Source organism: Hypomesus transpacificus, chromosome 8 (genome assembly GCF_021917145.1).
Source record: "Hypomesus transpacificus isolate Combined female chromosome 8, fHypTra1, whole genome shotgun sequence".
NCBI classification, from domain to species: domain Eukaryota; kingdom Metazoa; phylum Chordata; class Actinopteri; order Osmeriformes; family Osmeridae; genus Hypomesus; species Hypomesus transpacificus.
The window spans coordinates 3288375-3315278 of record NC_061067.1 but is presented as its reverse complement, the minus strand read 5'-3'; the positions used below and the strand labels follow the sequence as shown (position 1 = coordinate 3315278).

Below are 26904 nucleotides of genomic sequence, written 5' to 3'. Positions count from 1 at the left end.
ACTGTGAGGTTTCCGAGGGGGTTCAGTGGGTGCAGAGGTCATTTTGTGCCCACCAGCCAACCTCCTCATTACTATCAGAATGGTTTTGCTGGAGTCCTACCATGGTTTATAGCATGGCCAACATTCTGCTGTTCTGCTTGACATCAACCTTCACCAAACCTTCCCCCTTGAGCAGTTTGAAAGAGTTTATTAGCTTTCACCCTGATATTTATACTCCTGAGTTTAGATTTGTTAGGCAAATGACATCCTCCCATCTAGACTTCAACGCTGTACCTTATAGGACTGGACTATAGATTTGTCTATAGACTTTGTCATGTCTGTGGAAGCCATTTTGTGTTCTGTAAATCGAGTGGCACATCCTGATCTTCTGTCGGAAGCACCCTTGTAGTGTTAAAGAGAGCGTGTTCACTGGTACCAGATCAGTTCATAGTTCTGTAAAGCTAAGAATAACGTTGGTCTGGACTGAATGCGGGGGTGATGGTGGGCGGGGGAGTTGCGAGTGAACTTAGAGGCGTTTTTGAGAGAATGTTCTGATTAAAATGCTTGGAGGGGAACGAATTGTAATCTTCTGTTTGCAATTGAAACCATGATAAGCAGTTCAATTCATGTTTTCTTTCCTTTCAAATTTTAAGGAATGCAATTAAAGTTATGAAAAGCAATGTCCTGATGGTGAGTAGTAATAATGACAGATAAGCTGTACTTGCCAAGAAAACCCTCCCCACAAATAGCTTTGCTGAGTCAGAGGGTTCTTCTTAATCGTAGAGGTGACTCATGCCGCAGAGTCTAAACATTCCAGTTGTACTTACGTTAGGAAGGCATAGCTGTTCTGACGAGGAATCCTCCAGTCTCCAGGGGGGTCGAAGTTACACCAATGGTGCGTCCTCTCCCAACTTCTGTCTCACCTCTGCTCCCCTGGGACTCCTGAAGAGGCCATGGCCCTTCTCACACACACACACCTGACAACTGGCCGTTTGAGCCAGCTGGGGGGTAATTTTGCCACGATACATGGGCTCCTTTGTCACTGTTGCATGTATTCTCAGCATTCGCAGGGAAGACAAACAAGGGAGGACTGGAGAGGGAGAGCGAGAAAACAGTTCAAGGTTTAGTAATGGATAGGCTGTACAGCTGGTGAGGCGAGAGCCTTTCCAAGTTCCTCCTGGGTTTCCCAGAGAGCTGTCACCCTTTGCTCCCAGCTGGGTTCTGTCCCCTTATAAGGGATGGCAGCCAGAATGGGTCCTGGGGAGCCGCTGGCTTCTTCTTAGTTTTTATATATGTGTGTGTGTGTGTGGGGTGGGGTGTGTGGGTGTGTGTGTATGGGGGGGGGGGGGGGTTTGGGGGGAGTTGTGTCAAGGCGTTGTCTCCTCTTTTACCTGGTTTCCATGGTAACGTGCAGTAAAGTGCTTTTAGAAGCACCTATGGAAAAAAATTCCTGTTTGGAGAATTGACTTAGCTAGCTTCATTAGCAAAGTCCACAGTTGGACCAGGTCGCTACTGTAGCTGAGAGAGAGATATATGACGATACGAAGCAAAAGAGCACCAGACAGAATAGAGGTGTGTGTGGTGCCCTGCTTGGTCACAAGCTGTGTCAGAGACTGATAAACCCTGCTAGTCCGAGTCTCCCTAGGGTCCATCCACCACTGGCCTTAGTTTGGGTCTGGTTCTGACGACTCAGATCCAGTGACTGCCCCCTGCATCAATGCACCATTTTCCACCCCTCTTTAAACGACGCCCTGTTCTACAGTACACGTTTGATATTTTTTCCTCTCTGCTGTGTGTAATAATAGTCCATCAAAAAATACATTATTCTTGATTTTGATTATTATTATTTTTTTTCAACAACATAAGCTCATCAACAACAACAAATGAAAAGAGATTAATAATAATACGTTAAGAAAACACTTCAACTAGAGCTCTTAATGTGAGTGAAATGTGTTATATCCTGCCACAGAAGGAGTTGATTAGTGTTTAATTAGTTTAATGGAATCTCATTTCTCATTTCCTTTATTGACTGTGCTTGGGTGGAGTGTGTGTGTGTGTGTGCGTGATGATCAGATGAAATGGTAGCTCTAGCTGCGGTGGCCCACTTCAGAGACAGCTGCAGGGAAGTTAAACCCATGACTCCCTTCTGAGGATCGTTTGATTGACTTATTTTATCTGTGACGACTCATCTCCACTGTAAGTTCACATATCTTTTAGGGTCTACTTGCCAAGGGTGTAGAATGTTCCTGCAGCCCATTTTTAGCACTTCCACCGCAACACGCCACAGATTTCATATAGATTCCAGGGTTTCCCGCAGAAAATGTGTTAGTTAAGGTGGTAGGGTGGGGTTTGCTGTCAGACCGGGGGGCTGGGGCTGGGGGGCTGCTTAGACAACCGCCTTAACTAAAAGGTTTTGCAGGAAACCCTGGATCCTAGTTCCAGGGTCTAGTTCCTGTGGTGGAAACACAGCTTTTGAACCTTGCACACACGGCCCTGCCTCTGTCTCTCTCCACAGCCTCCCTCTAGGTGTCCTGGTCCCAGGCCCAGTCTCTGTAATGCAGAACAGGCCAGTGTCTTCAACATGTGCTGACTAGCATGTGCTGTTATTAGGCCTGATGCTGCTCTTAGTTGTGTTGTGTCTGTGTGTTGGTTGTATAAGCTGTGTTATTACTGTAACATGTCTGTGTGCCTGTGTGTGTGTGTCATTTCTTTGCCTCTTTGCTTGTGTGGAAGCCTCTACTTTCCCACGTTGCTGTAGAGAGGCCTCCTACAGGCTATTCCCTCCCTCCCTCCCTCCCTCCCTCCCTCCCTCCCTCCCTCCCTCCCTCCCTCCCTCCCTCCCTCCCTCCCTCCCTCCCTCCCTCCCTGCCCCTGCACCTGTACCCAGTGCACTGCTCTAACCCCAGCTGTTTCCAGCCCTGCTCAGCCCTGTTGGCTGAAGGCCATGTTGCACTTGGCATTTCCTCTGTGGCCCTGGGGCCACGCTTGACGTGCGAGGGGCCATGTTGGCTCCACCTTGGGAAGGCCCCTGTGACCAGAGGAGGGGAGGAGAAGGGAGTAAAGCGGGCCGGTAGAGAACCATGCTGGGGAGTCAGATGGCTGAGTGGTTAGGGAATCGGGCTAGTAATCAGAAGGTTGCCAGTTCGATTCTCGCTGCTAAATTACTAAATGTAAAATGTAAATGCGGAGTTCGGGGAGGCAAACGCTGGCAGTGATGTCGAGAGGCAGTGAGGGAGGGAGAGAAGAGGGGGAGGGAGTAGATACAGATCTGAGTCCCAAAAAGGTTTTCACTGTAGAAAGTCCAGTCAGGTTATGCTAGGAGACACCTGCCCGATTCTCCTACCCAGCATGCTCTCACTCAACCTGTGCTTGCTCAGCCACAAAAGGCAAGTCGTTTGATGAAGACTCAGCCTTCCTCTTATGTATCCTAGACCTTCTGGCTGTCCAGTCTGGAACACTGTGGTGACTCCTTTGAAAGACAGCGATCAGGCCCCCACGGGTATTCAGTCGGATCATTTGTAATATTCGTACCAGTCAGAGGGATTCTTTTGTAAATTAGACTCAGCGTAACAGCCAGTCCAGATCTGCTCTGGGGTATAAAGTGCTTAGATTGAGAGCAGGCTCTGGTGTATTTGGTCTGTCTCTGGCTAGACTTGGTGATTTATTGCATGTGCTCCTCACTGAGTCTGGAGCCATGGCGGCATGATAGCGATGCAACTTTATTGGGTAGGAATACTCCTGCCTCTAATTACCCAATAGTGTAACACCGTCCTTTCTTCCCTGCCGTTGGCATCTGTTTGTGTTTGCCCGGATTCCAGCTTCCCCACATGCGCTCGATCTGCTATCGAATCTGATATCAGGGCACATCACAGCAACAAGGCCAAACAGGAATCCTGTGTAATCTGGAAAGGAAGATAACCGGCGTTCCTAGGAAGCAGAGCAAACGGCTCTGTCAAGATGAACTCACTGCTCAGAACGCAGCATAAGAAAGCAATTCCACATGAGCACAATATTGATTTACATGTTGTCATTCTGTGCGAATGCCTTGAGCAAACATGCAAACACCCCCCTTCCTCTGAAGTTTCTGTGCTGTGTGCGTGCGTGCTTTCAGAGAGTCGTCTTCTCTCCCACAAGTCCTTCTGCCACTGGGGAGGGGGAGGGGGGGGGGGGGGGGGGTCTCAGACACAGACTCTTTCATCTGTCCAGTGAACCTGCCAGTGACAGCCCAGCCCCGGGCTGCCAGTGTCCAGAGAAAGAGAGCAGGATGGATGGCCCCAGCCAAAAGAAAGAGAGGGAGAATATATGCCTTTTTGCTTTGTTTTGAGTCCCCTCGCTACGAGCCAATAGGGAGACATCATTCTAACGGTTGGCCGGCAGACTATTGTGATGTAATTGACCCTGATGAAGTGGCTGGCCTTTAATTTGTGCCCTGTGTGAACATTAATAACTTGGCTCATAATGCAGGAGCCCCCCCCCCCCCCCCCCCCCCCCCCCCCACCCCCCCAGTCTCCCAGCCTCATTTCCCAGAGATAAATCCTGTTGTGTAGGACGGCATCCTGCCTCGCTGCTCTTGCACAAGGAGCCGGACGAGTCTGAAAGTCTCTGTGTTGGTATCTCTGTGTTGGTATCTCTGTGTTGGTATCTCTGTGTTGGTATCTCTGTGCCCTCCCCAGGTACCATTACCCGGTCCCCAAGATCTTCTACGTGCAGCTGTCCGTGGGCAGTAACGAGTTCATCGGTGAGGGCCGGACACGCCAGGCTGCCAGACACAACGCTGCCATGAAGGCTCTGCAGGCCCTCCGCAACGAGCCCATCCCAGAACGACCGCCACAGGTAATCACACGGACGTGTGCATGAATCTTCAAATACATACATGAACAAAGCTTTGATAGAACACAGGCTAATGGCATACTCTCTCTCTCTCTCTCTCTCTCTCTCTCTCTCTCTCTCTCTCTCTCTCTCTCTCTCTCTCTCTCACTCTGTCTCTCTCTCTCTCTCTCTCTCTCACACACACACTAACACACACATAGAGAACTTCCTCTAGCAACCGTAGTTGTTTTCCATCACATTGCCCCCTGTCTTCCCCTGTGGAAAGGACCCATTTAAAGAGTTGTTCACAACTCCAATCACCGACCAATCATCTCCACTCATCCGTCCTGCTGTGCTCCCACCCCCCAACTGTTTTCACCTTAAACATCTCCACCTCCTGGACCAATCAAAGCACCCCCTTTCTCCTTCCAACCTCCTACGTCAACAGTTTACCACTCAGTGACCGAGGTTTGCACTGCACGCTGAGCTGCAAACACAGTTTTCTCTGAAAGAAAGTGCAAATTCTAAATCCATCTCTCTCCACAGTCCTTCATGAGATAAATCAGCAGCACTTCCATCTTTAATGAGATAACACACAACACCTCACCACTTCCGCAAATGTGTTCATTCAACTCGCAAATATCTTGCTTTATTTCTCAGTTTTTTTGGTTGTTTTTTTTTTTTAAACCTGTACCGACAGGATTTATTTTCTCTTCTTGATCACCCTGTCTTCCACTAACGTCACTGTACCAAAGGTACCCTAGGGCCAGGCTTTTAACTGTTATCAACTCCCTGCCGGAAATCAAATGAGCCCATATCATTGGAGGCTGGCGTGAAGGGTGGTTATGGAAACCTCCCTGGCTGTGTCTCTCTGGCTTGTGGTGTCGTGTCCATAAATGAGCTCTATGTCAAAAGCTGCTTACATGTCTTGCTTTACAAATCGAGGCACAACATATCTACGCTATGAATCTGTGTGTGTGTGTGTGCGCACGGGCATCCTAAAATGATCCTATTCCTGTCACTGTGCTTGCGTGTCAACTCTTGTTTTTTCCCCAGCCTCAGATCAACTGCACTGTCTTTCTAACGATAGTGTGCGTTTGTGTGTGTTGGAGTAAACAGTTTACATCCTTCTAGAGCGGGAGCTGTACAGAATCATTATCTGGCCGACTGGGCCCAACTAAAGACCCAGATCTTCCTCCAATTGGTTTCCTACATGCTCAGGCCATGGGTGATCTGACGAGGCAGCAGGCTCTTCCCAAATCCTGTCTTAAATAGCTCATTTCCTGTCAGCCACACTTCCTGTCATGCACACTACACTGCCTGTCATGTTCGCAGGGCATCAGATAGGACTCCTCGCTGTGCAGGGTGATTCTGAATAGGTCACATCCTTTCGTGTTCATCACGTGTGCACACACACAACACACACATCCCTCACTGTATGAGCTGGTGTTACATCACGTCCACTTTGTCCAATAGACTGGCGTTGTTTATCATGTACATTAGCTCTTCCCCTCAGGACTCCCCTGTAAATAGACCCATTCAGTGGAAGTTTTTGTCCCTACCCCCTGACACCAAACACACATCTTAAAGCAAACCACAAATATCAGTAATGCACAACACTGTTGTTACAACAGACAACAATAAACACAGACACAGCAACAACAAGCGTCGATGGCGGCACCGAATACACTACAGCACATACAGGAAAACACAGAGCAGCACTCTGAGAACACACACACACACACACACACACACACTGTGACCGGTGCTCCCCCAGTACCCCAGCGGCAGACTCCTGCCACGTGACCCAGGCTGTGAAAGGGAGATCTCCCATCTTGAGTCATGTGGCCAGTAGGATCACACATGAAGGGCAGGGGTGAAGTGGAAACCAGGGTCCTGTTCCCAGACACAGCCTGTCCTGATGAGGCACACAGAGGAACCCATTGTCCTGAGGAGAAGACGTGAAGGTCCTACTAAAATAGGCAGCTGACTATTAGTAGCATGATTTTTGCAGCCACATTCTTGTCTCTGAATGTCAATATCATCCTGGTATGTTTACAGCTTTGAGGACAGGGCAACTGTGTTGCTGTGTTTTAGGAGGGGGGGGGGGGAGTGGGGGCGTTAAATGGTATTTGGTCATTTTTTGGAGGGAAAATGATGACATGACATGTGCGGTCGGAATGTGCCGGATGTTGTGTGGTAACAGACTACACTGCTGTTAGACTCATTTAATGTTCCTTCTCTGGTGTCCACTTGTCCTGAAAGTTGCACATAAACACAACCCAACGTTGAGCCCTTACTGTTTCACAATCTTCAATCTCGATAGGGGTTTGCCATTACTACAACACCGATTCATAGTGCTCCATTCAAGTGATCGTTTGTGTCTATAATCAGATAATGGGTGCTCTGTTTGGAGTTTTGATATGTCCTGGGGTTCTCCTTGGTTCTAGAGCCTGGAGGAGAAGGCGGAAGAGGAGGAGGAGGAGGGGAGTGATGCCAGCAAATCCGAGATCAGCCTGGTCTACGAGATCGCCCTGAAGAGGAACCTGTCGGTGAACTTTGAGGTAAAGAGTATGCGTGTTCAGACTGTGATACACCTCCTTAAATACCCCTCTCACAATGACTGGGCACTTCAACAGCAAATTCCATTCTTCGGTTTTTGAATCCAAATACCGAATTGCTCATCTGTAGTACTGTATGTCTTGTGACATAGTATCTCGAACTGAGGTTTTTAGTTCTGAGATATTTCGCAGGCCTAATAAGTATGAGGTGCAGCTTTATCTAATTGTTTAGACAGTCACACTTTTGAATATAGCAATTCTCTTTCAGTTTTTTGCTTGAGGCAAGTTGTCAAAATCCACCTGAGCAGGGTGTTTGAAACCATCCTGTTGGCTTGATAGATCTGTTCCAGTCGGTTCGACTCAGCAGTTTAGGGGACTTTTCCGGACATTGTAGATCCTGTCAGGATGTGTCCTGACTTGACCTGGCTGGCCCCCTCCCTGGTTCTCCCTCCTCCTCAGCCCCTCAAGGTTCTGTTTACCTTGGTAACCCCCTCCCTCCACCCCTCCCTTCATCATAACCTCAGTTTTTCCTCAACGGTCAGATAAATGGACAGAGTGAAAGAAAGCTGTTTTCCCAGCCTCTGGCTTGGCTCCCTGATAAGAGTTTACACAACATGGCGAAATAACTGGAACCTTGTCCACTCCTCCCTTCTGGAAAAGTTCTCCTCAAAATGCTTTTTACTCATCGGCACATGACATAACCTTTCCAGAAATCACAGTTAATGACTGTCCGGATTCATTTAATTCTTTGCCCCTTTGAGTTTTTGCCATTGCCAGTGATTTCTGCCACTTGTTCTGTTGTATTATTACTCAAGTTAACAACATCAAACTGAACAGCGGTTTTGATCGTCATTCCCCAACTGCGTTCATTCTCTGATAATCCTTTGCAGACAACCTACCACCTGCGCCAGCATTACTGACACTAATGAATAAACTATGGAGGTTTAAATCAGCCTGCTGTCTCTCTCCCTCTTTCCCCATTCTGTTTCTCACTCTCCCTTTTTCTCTCTTGCTCAATCTGTTTCTCTCTCTGTCTTTCTCTTACAGTTCTCTGTCTCTCTCACGTTCTGTCGAATTTTCTGTCAAAAAAATATTGTGGTGAGAAGACATTTGTGAGTACACTGCCCAGTACCTCATTTATCCCACATAAATACTTTCTCTCTTTCCACTGTATCCCCTCTTACTGCCCGCCTTCCCCTCGCTCCAGTCTCCCTCAATCGCTTGCATGCAACCAACTTGCACCAAATGCCCAGACCTAATTGTCTTAACAAGCACATCATCCAGCCTCATTATGTGGAGTCGTGACTCCTCCCTCACAGTTTGCTCTGACCCCTCCCTGTTGTCAGGTCCTCTGAGGTCCACACTCAGTCTGCTGACACCCGGAGTGGAAATAAATGAAGTAGGAGGACGCAAATCAAATATATAGGAATACACACCACATGAAACGGTACAAAAACTAATCTCAGGACCTTCTCAAATATCAATGCCGTGGTTTGATGTTCTCCATGACACACACTGCAGATTGTCCTGTTTACTCGCTTTTACATTTTCCACAACCAGGAGGGTCAACCCCCCCCCCCCCCACACACACACAGAAAGATCAGACACGCTGACCTAATCCCTGTCACGTCATATCAAACAGACGTCAACATCAAACAACACCGATCTATCTATAAATCACAGGTTTGTCTGTGTCTGCATCTGGGGGTGTGTATGTGTGTGGTGTGTGTGTGTGTGGTATGTGTGTGTGAATGTCACCTCCTTACTGAAGGACACAGGAGAAGAGGGTCTGGGCCAAGAGCCACCCATGGTGTACAGAGAGAGCTCCCCTCAGGGGGAGTACGTCCACAGCCCATCACAATGGAGCCTTTCTTCAGTCTACCAGGGCCCGGCTATTGTCCCTCCCTGCTCTACGTTCCCCTACTCCAGACTATCTGAGGGCTCGTATGCGCGGATCCCGACCTGCCGCAGGTATCCATGTCTCCCTGGAGGAGGACGAGAGAAAAATGAGGAAAATCAACTTTCGACAGCGTTTCCTGTGGACGACCTGATCCGTGTTGTCAGGCCGCGGCCCTGTATGTATGTGTGTGCGCCTGTGTTTGTTTGTGTGTGTGTGTGTGTGTTTAGAAGACGTGTCAGTGAAAGGCAACGCTGAAACCTCATCGCATCGCCACGGATACCGTGTCGTCTGAGACCAGCCTGACTGCAGCTTGTCTGCCGCCATCCACCAGCCTCGCTGCTGCGCCAAGATGTATGGCACACACACACACACAGATTCATACACATCCAACACACACATAGACACTGTGCTGTATTGTAGCACAGTGAAGGCTTGTTGTTCCCCGGTGTTATAATTGAAGATCTAGGCTGGATCAGCTGGCTGTGTGACCTTCTGTGCTGCCCACACTGTAACAGGACCTGTCCTGTCCTCTCCGGAGCCCATCAGCCCCCTCCTCAGGCAGCCGCGTGGGTCACCCTGTGTCCCCTCACGCTGTCACCTTGTGTTAAGATGATGTCACCCCGGATCAAAGTAGCTGGGCCCACCTGTAAGGGTGTGTGGGCGTATCATAGTCACGACACCACCCTCAACTGCCTTGTGGCGCACCACCGACCACCTTGGAAGATAGAGTCTTGGTTACGGTGTCCATGGCAACCGAGGCCCCTGAGCAGTGCTGGTCGCCAGGCGAGCGGGGTGTCTGTCCCTGTGATGTTCACCAGCCTGTGTTTCCAGCATTGTTTGGAGCTTCGCTAAGGTTACTGTCTAGACTCCGGCCAGGCCTCCTTCACTGAGCCACAGAGACAGAGAGAGGGGGCAGGAAAGAGGAGCGAGCGAAGGAACGGTGTGTGTGTGGGGGGGGGGGGACAGAGAAAGAGAGCGAGGGACAGGGGAAGGGAGGAAGGAAGGGAAGAGACTGGCAAAGCTGAGGGAAAAGAGAAAACGGAGTGAGTAAGAGGAAGTGAAGTAGGGCCCCAGATGCATGAAGCACCCCAGCTGTCCTGCGGAGGCCGTCCACCTCATGTTGTCTTGCGTGATGAGAGAGGGAGAGAGAGACAGAGAGAGAAAGAGAGAGAAAGGGAGAGAGAGAGGGAGAGACAGAGGGAGACAGAGAGAGACAGAGAGAGACAGAGAGAGACAGAGAGAGACGATGTGATCATACAGCTAGTCACACATTGACGGGATTCTCCCAATCCTATGTCAGGTCGTACAAGAAACTGCCATGTTGCATTTCCTCCTTCGAGAGATGAGGTAGACCAGGACCTGCTGGGATGCAGTCTCTGCCCTGGGAAGGCTCTCAGTATAGTATCAGTTTCCCATACATAGATTTATTTGTGGCGGAGCGCCACAATAAAAAATTGACCGCCACAAATGTAATGTAATGATAAAAAATAAAAACAATACTATATAACATGGCCAAAAAATAAATTATGGTAGAGTTGCGCACAGCGCATTGATTTGCTCAGCCCCTTCTTGCCCCTCCCCTCTCAAGTTGTCTCTCTGTCTCACTACAACTGACCCGTCTGTCAATAGCTATGGAAGCTAATCAGCGACATCATGTTTTGAATTTTAAAAGGCATTGAATACTTAATATTAACATTTTAACACCACAGAACTTGTACATTTAAATAAATAAATACATTGAACATTTTATTTCAGCAATCGAATTTGAGCAGCCTGTATTTGTTCTATTTTGAATTTCTGAAGCTTGAATTTTCTTTTTACATTTTTGGGGATGAGGAGAGGACCGGTCTGAGGCAAGCAGTGCCTTGGTATCCTGGATGTTGCAAACTGATTTAGTTCTTTTTTGGGGGGGTCTGAATTTCCCCATTTGAATTTGGGCGTCCTTAATTTAGTAACATTTACATTTTTGAAGCTTTAATTTTTTTTATTGAATTTCTGGGATCTGAATTTTACTGTTTGAATTTGAGCAACAGGAATTTCTGAACCTTGGATTTTTGGATCCGATTTTTTTATTTTTTTTTTAAGAGGTTAATTCAAAACCAACAAATTCGGAGGTGTTAAAATTTCAATATTAAGTTTTCAATGCCTTTTTAAAATTCAAAACATTATGTCACTGATCATTTGCTTATAATATCCTCCTCTCCATGCACGCTCTGAATCAATGCGCAGGATGAACGGCTTTTTCCGAGAATTGGCAGGAGAATCAATCCAGAGTTTACATGGTTTGTATCATAATTCTCTGCACAAATGTGTCAAAACTGATACATTCAAGTTAAATATAATAATATTCTTAGTTAAATACATTAGGCAAATATAACGTACAACGTAACGTTAATATTATGTAAAGCTCCAAAAAATATTTAGCACTCAAATTAATCCAAAATAAATTCTCGCGCAAGGCGCCCTATATAGCATCCTAATCCTTGTCTACACTCACATCTAACCGATACTAGGACATAGGTTTGGGCTGAGCCCCACATAGGTTTGGGCGGAGCCCCACATTTTTACAACGTCTGCCTCCACCCCTGCCTAGTACCACCACAAATAATCATATTCTGTTTGAAACTCTGCAGTGCATAGCTAGCCCCTGCAGATAAACGTGATGGTGGCTCACTGTCCTGGAACTGCGTAGTCAAACGGTGGTTGGTTATAAATCTGTATAAATACAGATAACTACATAGAAGAAATCTCAACAAGAATGTGGTTACGTAAATTCTACTCTAGTTCTTGGCTCTGAACAAAACAAACAGCTCACAGTCAAATCACATTTTCTGTGTATGATTGATTTCAGGAAAGAGTGTCTCACGCGTCGAAAGAAGATTTGCTGTGGCTTAATTTTATATTTTGGTGCTTATGTAATCTGCGTGTGTGCATGCATGCGCGTGTGTGTGTGTGTGTGTGTGTGTGTGTGTGTGTGCGAATGTGAGTTTGTTTTCCTCAGGGCTTTGTTAATATTAGGTCATGATGTACTGTGAAGTATGGGAGGAATGCTCAAGGCCTTGCCTATCAGTTAAATACATCTGTTGTAAACAATTATAGAAATTAGAGCAACAGATTATATAAATTTGTCTCTTGTAATTAGTTTGAACAATAAATGTTCAAAGTAAACTGACTGATGCTGTGGAGCAGACACAGTGAAAGATTCTTTCAGAGTAAAGAAACAACAGAATAATTCAGTTTGTGGCCCTGCTGTAGGCTGGGGTGCATCTTACCTCTCCCCCCTTCCCCCTCCACACACACACACACACACACACACACAGCCCTGTGAGCGTGCAGGAAGTGGATGTGATTGCCCAAGCATGACATAACCCAAGCCGGATCTGCGTGTTTGTTTTAGGTCTCCCAGGTGACCAGAGGCTGAGGAAAGGAAACTGAGCCGTGATCACTAGAGACTGTCGTCTAGTAATACGTTACATTGTGTGTGTGTGTGTGTGCGTGTGTGTGTGAGTGAGAGTGTGTGAGAGAGAATTACACGTGCACTTGGGTGGGTAGCACTGTGACCATGGAAAACAGATGTGGCGGACCACCTGGTGCTGCTGCTTGCAAACACACACACACACACACACACCCCTCCACACCTCCACCCCCAGTTATCTCCCCTGGGTGATGAGAACCTATCACCTTGTGTGTCCCCAGGTCCTGAAAGAGAGTGGGCCCCCTCACATGAAGAGCTTCCTGACGCGGGTGACTGTGGGAGAGTTCTCGGCAGAGGGGGAGGGCAACAGCAAGAAACTCTCCAAAAAGCGCGCCGCTCTCTCCATCCTCCAGGACCTGAAGAAGCTGCCCTTCATCCCGGTGGTGGAGAAGCCCAAGCTGCACTACAAGAAACGGCCTAAGACTATCCTGAAGGTAGGGGCGGCTCCCCAGAGGTGAAACCACAAAGATGACAGACACGAAACACGGGAAAAATCACTGTAGACATAATCCATATAATCCTCATTTTTTCTTTCTTCGGAAATGAACTAAATCAAATCTTGGTTCTCGAGAGATTGTTTCTGTGGTTCTCTGTCTTGGCTCCCCCCCCCCCAGACGGGACCAGACTACGGGCAGGGCATGAACCCTGTCAGCAGGCTGGCTCAGATCCAGCAGGCCAGGAAGGAGAAGGAGCCAGACTACATGCTGCTGTCAGAGAGAGGCATGCCCCGCCGTCGAGAGTTCATCATGCAGGTACTGGGAGGAGAGGGGTGGGATGGAACAGGTGGGAGGGGAAGGATGGAGGGATGGGATTGTAGAGGTCATGGTAGGAGGGGAGGGCTTCTTCCTGCGTCTCCCAGCCCCCGTTCACCTGGGGGAAACTGTCTGGTGCTGCCGTGCTAACTCCACTATTCACTACAGGACATCGACACTGAGGGAGACTCTCTCCTTCTCTCCCTGACTCTGTTTCTCTCGCTCTTTCTCCTCTCTCCCTCTCTCTACTGCTCTTTCTCGCCCTCCCTCTCTCATTCTCTCGATATCGCTCGACCTCTCTCACATTTTTCTTTCTCTTGCCCATTCTCTCCCTCTCTCTTTTGCATTCCTTCTCTTACTCTCTCTCCTTTTCTCTCTCTCTTTCAGGAGGGAAACAGAGCGTCTCTGAGCGCGGGGCGGTAATTCGGTCCCAAACCCATTCTCCATGCCTCTTTCAAGCAGGCATTAAGCCCTGCTAGTGTGTGTTCCTTTTGTGTGGCCCCGCTCCCTTCTAAAATTTCCACATTGTTCCTCTCGGTCGGGAGCCAGGGCTCAAATGAAATGCTGTTCTTCCCTGGCTTTGTGTGGTGCAGTCCAGAGGTAGCTGCTTCAAACTGGGTACTCCTGTGTCACACACAACTTTCAGGGGGGAAAGGGAGTTTATGAAGGGACTTCATAAGCTTGCTGTTTATTTTGGTTTGTTGTGTTTGTGGAAGTGTCCTCAGATGTGCTGCGGCCTGGAGCAGGGTTTAGTGGCTCTGAGTGAGAACACAGAGGCCCCCGCTCACTGACTCGCCTCCTGGAATGTTGTTTCTGCGGCGAGTTTGTTTGTTTACCTAATGCGATGACAGTTGATTTTCATTTGTGAAGACCTGCTCAATCAGAGACACAGCCGTTTTTTAGTGAGATCCACGTTTGACCGAGCTCACAGTGCACTGAGCAAGATCCTCACAACAGCTTGGCTATCCAGTTTTCATTTCGAATTAGTTCTAGATAGCAATAGCAGTCTTTCATTTTTACGTTCATCTCTTGACCACACTGCGCCTCATGCAAGGATATTTGGCGGGTTTGGACTGCAACCACTGTGGTTGTGTTCATGTCCGTAGGGATGTTTCATCCTTCTATTCCACTGTCTGTGTGTGCAGGTGAAGGTGAGCGGGGAGGTTGCCACGGGAACGGGGCCCAACAAGAAGGTGGCGAAACGGAACGCGGCAGAGGCCATGCTGCTGCTGCTGGGCTACAAGGCCTCCACCTGCCCTCAGAGCCCCACAGAGGCAAGGACACGCACGGCTCCTGAACCAGCACGCTGCCTCGTGCACGCTGCCTCGCGCACGCTGCCTCATGCACGGTGCCTCACGCACACGCTGCTTCACGCGCACGCTGCCTCGTGCACGCTGCCTCTCGCGCACGCTACCTCACGCACGCCGCCTCCCGCACGTTGTTCAGCTGTGTTCTGTATTCCTGAACTGTTCGGCCCTGCTCGCACCAGGCGTGGTTGTCTTTGTGTTAGGAGAAGGATATGTACTGGAATAAAGATGTACTGGCAACAATCTACGCCCAGCTACTGAGATTAAACCCCAATCGTAGCTCTCACGTAACACAATTTAACACTTTTTATACATGTGTATCTTATATTTCTCCCCAATTGGCCTAAAATATTCAGAGAGATTGTTACGTAACCATGGCGTGTGTAGAATGTTAATCTGTCTCCCCAGACAGATCGTTATCTAGATCAGTGGTAGCTTGCATGTCATGAGCTCTCAGATGCACAGCCATAATAACTGAATTGTACCATACCGACTCAACGGTCCTGGGTCTCTGAGCAGCTCTCTGTGAGCTGGGGAGGGAGCTGGACTCAGGGGACAGGGCCCTGAGAACAGAAGGCTGAAACACGTCATTACTTACAGTCCGTGACTGGGTTGACAGGGGACGAGATGTCTTAATCAGTCCTGTCAGAGCGCTCTGTGGTCTCCAGCCAGCGAGTCTCTCCCCTGTAAGGCAGAGTTAACCCTCTCCAACTGGCTCTGTGGAGCCTCTCTTTGGAGCTGCTACTCCTGTTCCTGCCAACGCTCTCTTTCTGTTTTTCTTTCTTTCTCCCTCTCTCAATCTCTCTCTCTCTCCCTCTTTCTGTTTGTCTCTCTCTCTCTTACTCCTTTAGATATGTCTCTCTCTCTCTCTCTCTCTCTCTCCTGTCTTTCATCTATGGGAGCTTGATCCTGCTTCATTCCCACCGTGGATCTTGTGTGTGTATGTGGTGCGGGGGGGCAGAGTCGGATGCCAGGGCGAAGGGGGGGGGGTTGTCATTCGTTTTAGGAGCGAGTCTTCTCCCCAGCTGTCAAACCCCCTTCAAGGGATGATGTTGTTTACTTATCTCCCGTCCATCCGTCTGCGCGCCCACATGCACCACCATGAGAACACGGCATTCAGTGGTGGAGTGAAGGAAACTCTAACCCCCCCACCCCCCCGGTCACCTGCGTGTTCCGGCAAAACACGGGACACTTTGCATCTGAGGCGTCGTCGTCTTTGAACGCTCGCGTCTTTGTAGTCAGAACAGTAGGAAGGAACTTGTCTGACATGCGTGAAGAAGCTGTTTTGTTAATGCTGGCTCGTCTCCCCCCCTCTCCATGCGGCGTCTCTCTCGCTAACCGCCCTCCTCCCCCGACGTCTCTCTCGCCAACCGCCCTCCTCCCCCGACCTCTCCGCAGATGGACAACAAAGGCTGGAACGGACAAAAGGCGGTTTTCACCGAAGCAACAAGTAACAGTGAGTATCCCCCTCTTCTCTCCTCTGTGGCCCCTCCCGGCTCTCTCCCTCCCCCCGGCTCTCTCCCTCCCCCCAGCTCTCTCCCTCCCCCCGCAGGTGGGTTAGACCAGGAGACGGCACTGCGGTTAATCTCTGTGACTGGTCGAATGGGCGAGTGACTGTCAGCTCAATCCAGCCTGCGTCCGTGTGGGAAGCCTGTAAATGCAGCTTCATTCAGACAGGCTTACAGGCCTGCATACTGAGGCCCTGTGGGGCGTCGCGCACACACACACACACAAATCCCACACACATACTGCCTTCCTGTGCATGGATGTAGCTGCTCATTCAGGATTGACACACACAAACCCACACGCACACCGGCTCATCTCCCAGACTTCCTCTGAGTTGACAGCTGACTTGTTGTCATAAAGTAGTACTGGATGAGGGCTGCTCAGGCTGTGTTCTGTACCTGTCGGGGTGTCTAATATACACCTGTGTGTAGAAGTGGGGAGTGTCTGTCGTGTTTATAGACAGCGTGATTGGGAACCTGCATGTAGCAGAGAGAATGAGGAAGAGGATGTGCGTTGGCTGAATGGAACACGTGGTCATCATGGACCATTTCATGCTCTTTCAGTCCTGGTCTGAGTTTAGTGTCCAGTTCTTTCTTGACCATCCGGTGTTTTATTCTGCAGTCTGACATAAATATCTCCCGAGATGGACTGATAGAGAGATCAAGCACATGTCTTCATCCATTCTCAGTCGTTCATCTTGATAACCATGCGAGACAAAGAGCGAGTTGTTGCCTGAGGAAGGACTTGAGCTCGGAATCTTGTTAACGTGATGTCTGAGACGGGCGAAGAGAAATGATGTTTGCGTCGTCATTGACGTCACTAACGTCTCAATCACCTTCACGTCTGTAATCCTCCTGTCAGGTACCTTGTTCTATAACCGCCTGCTAGCTAGCTGACACGTGAAGGATTTCAACCCCTCCTCCCTTCCCTCAACGTCCTACATGGTCCTTAGCGATAACATATAAATAGACGGATACATTTACTGTCGCGAGGGGGCCTGATTTGTGTCAATAGCCTCGCCTGATGAAATGACTTGTGAGTGATGGCAGCTCTCTCAGCATACAGAGAGAATCCTAACAAGTTGCTATGGGGACAGATGAGGGTCTGGGAGCAGAAGGGAAAACAAACAGATAGCGTTATTGGATGCCAATGTGTGGTCGTCACTCCCGACATCTAACTCAGAGACTTGGCAGATGCCACAGCTTGGGAGATTTACTGTGGAACAGAAACATTCCAGTCCCTCATGCTCTGTGTGTGTGTTTGTATACAGTACAGTGTGTGTATACTGGGTGGGAGTGTGTGTTTGTGTACAGTACAGTGTGTGTATACTGGGTGGGAGTGTGTGTTTGTGTACAGTACAGTGTGTGTATACTGGGTGGGAGTGTGTGTTTGTATACAGTACAGTGTGTGTATACTGGGTGGGAGTGTGTGTTTGTATACAGTACAGTGTGTGTATACTGGGTGGGAGTGTGTGTTTGTGTACAGTACAGTGTGTGTATACTGGGTGGGAGTGTGTGTTTGTATACAGTACAGTGTGTGTATACTGGGTGGGAGTGTGTGTTTGTGTACAGTACAGTGTGTGTATACTGGGTGGGAGTGTGTGTTTGTGTACAGTACAGTGTGTGTATACTGGGTGGGAGTGTGTGTTTGTATACAGTACAGTGTGTGTATACTGGGTGGGAGTGTGTGTTTGTATACAGTACAGTGTGTGTATACTGGGTGGGAGTGTGTGTTTGTATACAGTACAGTGTGTGTATACTGGGTGGGAGTGTGTGTTTGTGTACAGTACAGTGTGTGTATACTGGGTGGGAGTGTGTGTTTGTATACAGTACAGTGTGTGTATACTGGGTGGGAGTGTGTGTTTGTATACAGTACAGTGTGTGTATACTGGGTGGGAGTGTGTGTTTGTGTACAGTACAGTGTGTGTATACTGGGTGGGAGTGTGTGTTTGTGTACAGTACAGTGTGTGTATACTGGGTGGGAGTGTGTGTTTGTGTACAGTACAGTGTGTGTATACTGGGTGGGAGTGTGTGTTTGTGTACAGTACAGTGTGTGTATACTGGGTGGGAGTGTGTGTTTGTATACAGTACAGTGTGTGTATACTGGGTGGGAGTGTGTGTTTGTGTACAGTACAGTGTGTGTATACTGGGTGGGAGTGTGTGTTTGTGTACAGTACAGTGTGTGTATACTGGGTGGGAGTGTGTGTTTGTATACAGTACAGTGTGTGTATACTGGGTGGGAGTGTGTGTTTGTATACAGTACAGTGTGTGTATACTGGGTGGGAGTGTGTGTTTGTGTACAGTACAGTGTGTGTATACTGGGTGGGAGTGTGTGTTTGTGTACAGTACAGTGTGTGTATACTGGGTGGGAGTGTGTGTTTGTGTACAGTACAGTGTGTGTATACTGGGTGGGAGTGTGTGTTTGTATACAGTACAGTGTGTGTATACTGGGTGGGAGTGTGTGTTTGTGTACAGTACAGTGTGTGTATACTGGGTGGGAGTGTGTGTTTGTATACAGTACAGTGTGTGTATACTGGGTGGGAGTGTGTGTTTGTATACAGTACAGTGTGTGTATACTGGGTGGGAGTGTGTGTTTGTGTACAGTACAGTGTGTGTATACTGGGTGGGAGTGTGTGTTTGTGTACAGTACAGTGTGTATACTGGGTGGGAGTGTGTGTTTGTGTACAGTACAGTGTGTGTATACTGGGTGGGAGTGTGTGTTTGTGTACAGTACAGTGTGTGTATACTGGGTGGGAGTGTGTGTTTGTGTACAGTACAGTGTGTGTATACTGGGTGGGAGTGTGTGTTTGTGTGTGTGTGCCTGGAACTGGGCAAGGAGGGCTAGAGTATGGCCAAACACAAGGCCCAGTAAAAGAGAGAGCATGGATGCAGATGATGTAATTGTTGGTCATTCAAGACCTGCAGGTGTTGACCTGAGAGGCGAGTGGGCATCACTGACTGCAGAGTTCAACAGACTTCCTGGAGGTTTTCAGTACGTTTGTGATGAAAACATGGTTGTAATTGTGGTCTGTACTCAGAGACCCAATAGAGAAGACTCTAGGACTAAGGACCCTCCTCCAAGACCCCACAGGCCTCTGGGAAACGAAGTCTTCCTTATTTGGTGCTAATTATTCCCGATCTTGGCTGGGCGCATGTGTGGAACAGGGCCATTCTCAGTCATAGTTTATCTCAATCCCAGCATGGGGCCCAAGTATCGGCTAATTAGCTCTTTAAACTCCCCAAAGCACACAACTGCTAATGTCCAAATAAGGTTTATTGCCTAAACCAGCTTTCTTTCCCCGCCCCCCTCGCTCTCGCTATCTATCGCTCTCTATCTGTCTCTGTCTTTCGCTCTCACTCTGTTACATTTGTCTGTCTCTCTCTGTTTCTTTCTTACTCTTCACTCACTGCGTATTGGCCTGGGTTGTTAGCGCATCAACTGTGCCGAGTAGAAACGGCCTGTTAGGGTTGAATTGATGTGAGGGCTTGCACTGGACTTACGATTGGTCGATTCCCTCCCCCCAGACTCCTCCCCCAACAACTCCCACACAGCCTAGTGGTTCTAACTGGCTGCTGTAGCAGATGGAAGATGACAGCAAAGTGTCTGCACACTTTTTAGCATCCTCCCAAGTATGCAGGACCCATGACCCCAGCCTGCAGCGGAGTGAGAAGTGGAGAGGGTAGCAAGCGAGGAGAACAGAATGAGCGAATGAGGGGTTTGGAGGGAGAGATTACGAGAGAGTGGGGAGCAAGCAGGAAAAGTAAGGGAAGAAGAGACTGATTTTTCTCTTTATTCCCAGGGGTATTGCAGCAGGGTTTTTCAGTTGAGTTGCCACATTTCATTTCCTGCTGTGTGTGTGGGTATGTGTGTGCGACTTTGCGTGTGTGTCTGGGTGGGGGGGCTGTGTGTGTGTGTGCGTGTGTGTGTCGGGGAGGGGGGTTGAGTGTGTGTGTGTGAAGTATGCGAAGGTCCTGCTCCAGCGAGGTGATTTATAGTGTTGGGCTCTGGGCCTATCTGTTTTGGATCTGACTCATGTTTGGCCCCGGCCCATCTCCTGTGCTCTCCTCCGTCTGACTGGACCCGTGCTCTGGGTGGGACTCCTGGAAACTGCTGTAACCACGGGAGACTGCACACACACACACACATACTACACACACATACTGCACACACACACACATACTACACACACGTACTGCACACACACACACACACACACAAACGCTCCGCACTCTCCCACTCACACTGCCACATACACACACGCTCGTACCATACACGGCTGATGTCATGTTGGCTGACACCTTTCAGTTTTTACGACACTCCGTGTTTGGTTAAAGGCCTGTGAGTTTTACTTGTGTAAATTGAAATTGAAGTTGTCGTCAAACGACTGGGGAAAAGAACCAAACCTTGAAGCCTCAGCAGTTGTGTCAGTGCAGGCCTGGGCAGAGGACCTTGTTTGATTATTCTTTGGGATTTGGACTTAACTGCTGTTTTCATTTAGTGGTTTCCTAGTTCTGGAGTTAATGTAGCACACTATGCAGCTTCTCAGAAACCCCGGGCCTGTGTTCTGATTGGCTGGCTGGGGCTAGCATCCTCTCCCTGAGTTCTGTTTCTACCACATGTTAATGACCACACCAGTCCACGTCTACACTGTAGGTTATCGAGACGTTTCGCAAACGGTTGCTCTCAAGGTGGTTTTGTGTATGCGTGTTTTTCGATAATCTCCGTGTGTGTGTGCCTGTCTGTGTACGCATGTGCTTGTGTGTGAGAAAGCTCACATGTGAAGGTACTGTGTGTGTGTGTGTGTGTGTGTGGCTCCCGTTAACTCAAACAGGAAGTGGGCTGTCTGTCATGCCCTGGCTCCAGCTCTCACTCACAGCTGTTGCTTCTACACACAGCTGCTCTTCCTGTCTCTGGTGACCTTGGCTGGGCTACGGGGGCCGCATGGTTTTCACATCCAGCCACCCTCCCCACCCCCCCCAGCCCTCCATCCACATGTCGGCCTCCCCATGCTCTCCCAGAGCCCCCTTCACCAGACGCCCACGCCACCTCCCACTTGGGGAAGGACCAGGATACGTGTCGGCCATGTTGCTTTGACCTCTCCTCGTCTGACGGATCAGTGATCGCTGACACGCAGGTAGAGGAGGGGATGGTTGAGGATGGACTGATCCTCAGGTCGGGTGTGCATGGGAGCGTAGCTGCCGCTGGCTGTTCAAAGCATCTCCCACGATGGCATGTGTCCTGTATAGGAGAGGCCAAAGTAGTTCTCTCCCCAAGGCTTGCCCCCTCCCGGGCCCAACATAGGACAACTTAGGCCTTAGGTGTCTTTGAGATGAGATGTGTTCTGGTGGATGTGGTTCTGACTGTTACCGTGCTGAGTTAGTGCAGTTGCGTGCTTGTGATCCAGCACAGCTTGGTGAGATGTGTGTGAGAGTTAGTCTTGAGAGTTTCCCAGCGCAGGCTTGGTTGAGACCTGCCAGACCACATGAAACCAGCATCTTCGTTTGGTAAAGGAATGCCTGTGGAGGGGAGAGCCAACGTATGCACACACACTCACACACACACACACACTCACACGCACACGCACACACGCCCACTCACACGCACACCTCTGCCTGGTCTGGCACTGACTGACGGTGGAATGTGTGTGCAAATCATTTTGACAGGTAATGATTTGAGCAGTAATGACCCTCATCCTCTTTTCCCCTCTACCTCTCTCCCTCCACCCCTCTCTCCCTCTCCTTCTCTCTCTCTCTCTCTCTCCCCTCTCTCTCTCTCTCTCTCTCTCTCTCTCTCTCTCTCTCTCTCTCTCTCTCCCTCTCTCTCTCTCTCTCTCTCTCTCTCTCTCCCTCCCCCTCTCTCCATCCACCTCGCTCATCCCCCTCTTTTGGACCTCTCTGTGTGACCCATCTTTCTCTCAAACGTTTCTCATTTCCTTTTCCATCTCCCCCGGACCACTCCTCCTCTTCGTTGTCTCTCTCCCTCTTCTCTCTCTTTCTTTGATTCTTTCTCTCTCTGTCTCTGTCCCTCTCCCTCCCTCTCTCTCTCTCTCAGCTCAGAAGGGCCTCCTCCACCTCTCCCCAGACGTCTACCAGGAGATGGAGGCCAGCCGGAAGCAAGGAGGGGGTCCGGGCTCCGGGGCACCCATCAACTACCTGACCCCCAAGGACATGGGCCCCTGCTCCGCCCCTCTGGCCCCCAGCCACACCCCTTTCTACAGCAGCACGGCCGGCCCCACGGCGACGGTCGCCACGGCGGCCATCGCTAGGGAACTGCTGCTGAACGGCTCGTCCCCCACGGCGGAGGCTCTGGGCCTGAAGGGGAAGAGCCCCACCATGCCTTGTGTCTCCGTCCAGCCTGCCCAGCAGCTGGAGTACCTGGCCCGCATCCAGGGCTTCCAGGTGAAGCTCCACACACGCACACACACACAGACACACACACACACGGCCCTCATACTGTGTCTCCAGGTGGAGCTGACAGAAACCTTCTCATGCACACTAACACACACATCTGGGTCCTAAAGGGATGGAGGAGAGGAGCAGCCCCACCTGTCCCAGGCCCCACCCCACCCTCAGTGCTTTGGGATGAGGAACACAACTAGAAATGCACACACACACACACACACACTCTGAAGTGTTTCTGCAGAACAAGTGTGCAGTTTGGAGGTGGTAGTGGGGTTTGGCAACAAAGCACATCTGCTTCCTCTTCCCCGCTGTTAGATGCTGATGGTGAGAGCTCACGTAGGTACACACAGATAACCAGCAGGGGTTCTGTCACACGGCTGCTGCCCACTTGACTGGACTGTGCAGGCACACAGGTGAACACACACACATCCACACGCACACACACAAACATGTCAGAAAAGTGTGAGTGAGTGAGAGCGGAAGGGAGACTGGAGGGAACCCTCCAGTGCGTGTACCTCAGTCCTGATAGCAGCGCCTGCTCGTTGAGTTGCAGATGCTTTATATCAGCCCCAGCAACAACATTTTATCTTAACCTGCTGAGGGGATGTTAACCTGCTGAGGGCTCCTTTGAAAGGCCTTTGTTATTGCTCAGAGCCTTCCTGTGTGTGTGTGTGTAACCTGAGAGAGCACCGAGGCCTGGCCAAGCCCAAACACACACACGCACACGCTCACACACACGCACGCATGCTCACACACACACGCACGCATCCTCACACACACAGACATACACACTCATAGACAGGCATACTGTACACAGCAGGTTGTGCTTACAATGGACGGGATCACTGGGCCGAGCCCACTGTGTAATCAAGACCCTCATTGTCCTCGAAAACGCCCGGACCCCTCCAAATGTTTCACGTGTGTGTGTGTGTGTTCATAAAGGGGGAGCTTAGACTGTAACTGAGACATGCAGACAATGTTTTTAATGTTTTTCTTATTTATTATTATTGAGTGTGTGGAGTGGACTGCCTTTTTGGGAGGATATGAAGCTTGTTAGAGACACATTCAATCTCATGAGCTTTACTGAGCCTAACTTTACCACAGATATTCAGTTTCGATTCGTAATATTTGTATGAATGTCGGGGCCATTATCTATACTCAAGCCACATTATGAATAGTTTCTCCTCTCTGTTCACCTTCAGGTTTATCATGAACACAGGGAACATGCTGGACAGTATTAGTCCATGCAGAGTACTGTACACATGATGCATACCTGTACAGGAAAAGCAGTTTTACTCACAATTGATTTGATTGGGAATTGGCTTGGCTTGCTGCTTTTTAATACGCAGCAGACCACTGCACATGCCAGTTTAATCTTGCATGCTGGCATCCTTTGGCTGTGTGTGTGTGTGTGTGTGTGTGTGTGAGAGTGTGTGTGTGTGTGTACTATCCATTTGGCTCAGTGTTGCTGGCATCGTGGGTAACTGCAGTAGGGCAGAAACACAGGAATAGGGGGTAATTCAGAACACATGCAGGACTGGGGGGACACACAGGGGAATCTCTCTCCCCTAGCCTTTGTCTCTCCTCTTTCTCTCTTTCCCTCCCTTATTTCTCTCACTGTTTGTCTCCCTCCTTCCGTCTCCCTCTTGTCTTATTCCCTCCCTCCCTCTCCTTATTTTTCATTCCATCTATCTCTTCTTTCCCGATTCTTTCTTTAAGAAATGTTTCACTTCCTTTTTTCTCCTCAGCCGTCGACAGACACTTGCTGTATCTCACTTGAAAGCGTAAACATCTGTCTAGCTGAACATCTGCCTGCCCCATCTGCCCACCCCTCTGACATCACAGGTCTAATAGCTTCCTAGCTGGGTCCCTTGTGCTGCTACAGGACCTGATGAAGGACTCGTAGCCTCTGGAACATCCCAGAGGATGGAGATCCCCATGTGAGCCAGGAGGTCAGGCTGATGAAAACCTACTAAACGTTGATTAAAAGCAGTTGATTTTGGTGTTCTTTGAAGACTTCTTCAGGGTATCCCGGTGTACAGGCTGCCAGTGTCAGGGACCTGCACCTGTTCACTGTACCTTTGGGTCTCGCTGCCTTTGCTCATATAACTTTCCCATCGGCCCACTCAGTGACTGGTGATGGAAGGATGCATCCACACCAGGAGGGGAGCAGGTGAAGAGACAGAGAGGGCGAGAGAGAGACCGAGAGAGAGAGAGAGAGAGAGAGAGAGAGACCGATAGAGAGAGAGAGAGAGAGACCGAGAGAGAGAGAGAGAGAGAGAGAGAGAGAGAGAGAGAGAGAGAGAGAGAGAGAGAGAGAGAGAGAGAGAGAGACCGATAGAGAGAGAGACTGATAGAGAGAGAGAGAGAGAGAGAGAGAGAGAGAGAGAGAGAGAGAGAGACCGATAGAGAGAGGGAGAGAGAGAGAGAGACTGATAGAGAGAGAGAGAGACCGATAGAGAGAGGGAGAGAGAGAGAGACTGATAGAGAGAGACTGATAGACTGATAGAGAGAGAGAGACAAAGGGCATAGTTCATGTATTACGTCAGTCCAGTGGCAGGCGGTTTGTCCATTCGAATTAGAGCAGCAGACATGGAGTGAGGCAGTAATCGGAGGTGTCGATGGAAGAAAAGAGAGAGTGGTGGGGGGGGATTTGTCATGGTATCGAGTCATAGGATGTAGGCTAGCTTGCTCCTATACCCCCTGCAGAGCGTGAAGCACAGCAGGGGTTGCTAGACCAGGCCTTAGCACCTTCTCCCTGAGAGGAATCACGCAAAGCAGAACTCGGACCAGCGTCAAGAGCTCTTTCGCTGGGTTCAGCACGAGTTTATAGCACCTGAATGAATCCAGCTCAGTTTGTTTATGCTGCCCTCAATGAGCATCACTCAGTTAATATGATGCCTGGCAATTTGGCGGCTAATGGAAATGTAGCACCTTGAGAATGGTAACGCTACAGGTTTTATAATTGGCCGTTAAACACGGTAGAAGTGGTCCCATAAGATGGTTTTGCAATATGCTGGAAAACATGACATGTTTTCTTGTGTAACGTATGGAGAAAATACTGAAGTTATAGGGAATTCAAACGGTTCTTTTACATTTAAACGTGTTCGAAACTGTAGTGTGTGTGTGTGTCAGTGCATAGAATGTGCATGTTGCACAATTATGTGGTGTTTACAGGTATATCAGGACATGCGGTTGTGTGTGTGTGAGTGAGCTTAGTCATGGTGGTGTATGTCAGGCCTCTTAGTCTCGGAGTGGGACGTGTGCAGAGCCAGACAGACACACACTACCATGTCACGGGCGTGTGTGTGCAGTGAACACATGGAGTGCATCAGTGTGATTCTATCTGACGGGCCACCTTCTGAACCTGCAGGCAATCCCACTGTCCTGGGGGGGAGGCCTGTCCTGGGGGGGGAGAGGAGGCCTGTCCTGGGGGGGAGAGGAGGCCTGGGGGGGAGAGGAGGCCTGGGGGGGAGAGGAGGCCTGTCCTGGGGGGGAGAGGAGGCCTGGGGGGGAGAGGAGGCCTGTCCTGGGGGGGGAGAGGAGGCCTGTCCTGGGGGGGAGAGGAGGCCTGGGGGGGAGAGGAGGCCTGTCCTGGGGGGTTGTCTGCCGGCGGGCCTGAGGGACAGAGCTCAGTCTCGGCTCTGTTTGATTCCCATCTTACACCGCCGCGTTGGATATCCCACGTGAATGAAAATATGACCGGGACCCGGCGACCGATGTTGACGTACGCTCGGAACATCTGCGCTGGCGGCCGTTTCCCAGGATGTGCTGCTGCTCTGTTACTTCTTCTGCCGGCTGAGGAGGAAAACCACTTCAATGGTGCCGGCAACACCTCTGTTTGTCAACACCAACCCCCCCCTCATCTCCCTCTCTTCCCATCTCTCTCACTATCTCTCTCTCTCCTTCTGTCTCTCTACCTCTCGCTCTCTTTCTTGCTCTTTTTCTCTCCATCCATCCATCTTTTTGATGCTCTGAAGGAACATCAAACATTCTGCCCTCTGATGGAACGTTCTGCCGTTTCCAATGGTCTCTGTTCCCCTCCGCCGTGCGGCGGTCCAGTTGCCCGTCCCTGGTGGATCTGGGGTTTACATTAGTGAACACATGGTGGAAGTGCTAATCCCTCCCTGTTTGATTCCTGCGGCGTCCTGATGGCTTGCAGCTGCTCTCTGTGGCGTGTTTGTGTGAGACGCCATCTTTGAAAACAAGTTTTG

The 26904-nt window shown here is 49.6% G+C and overlaps 1 protein-coding gene across 5 annotated transcripts in view; it reads left to right on the top strand.

Moving 5' to 3' along the window:
* Positions 1 to 26904, top strand: part of stau2 (staufen double-stranded RNA binding protein 2) — a 70941-nt gene that overhangs the window by 10799 nt on the left and 33238 nt on the right. For 2 of the 5 annotated variants that reach the window (XM_047024085.1, XM_047024083.1), the window contains exons 6-12: positions 4653 to 4812; positions 7239 to 7352; positions 12946 to 13158; positions 13339 to 13476; positions 14622 to 14750; positions 16182 to 16239; positions 22341 to 22687. In XM_047024085.1, the coding sequence (XP_046880041.1) occupies positions 4653 to 4812; positions 7239 to 7352; positions 12946 to 13158; positions 13339 to 13476; positions 14622 to 14750; positions 16182 to 16239; positions 22341 to 22687 (1159 nt within the window). Of the gene's footprint in view, positions 1 to 4652; positions 4813 to 7238; positions 7353 to 12945; positions 13159 to 13338; positions 13477 to 14612; positions 14751 to 16181; positions 16240 to 22340; positions 22688 to 23005; positions 23104 to 26904 lie in introns of all 5 variants that reach the window. The other 3 variants (XM_047024084.1, XM_047024082.1, XR_006956393.1) reach the window with 2 other exon arrangements.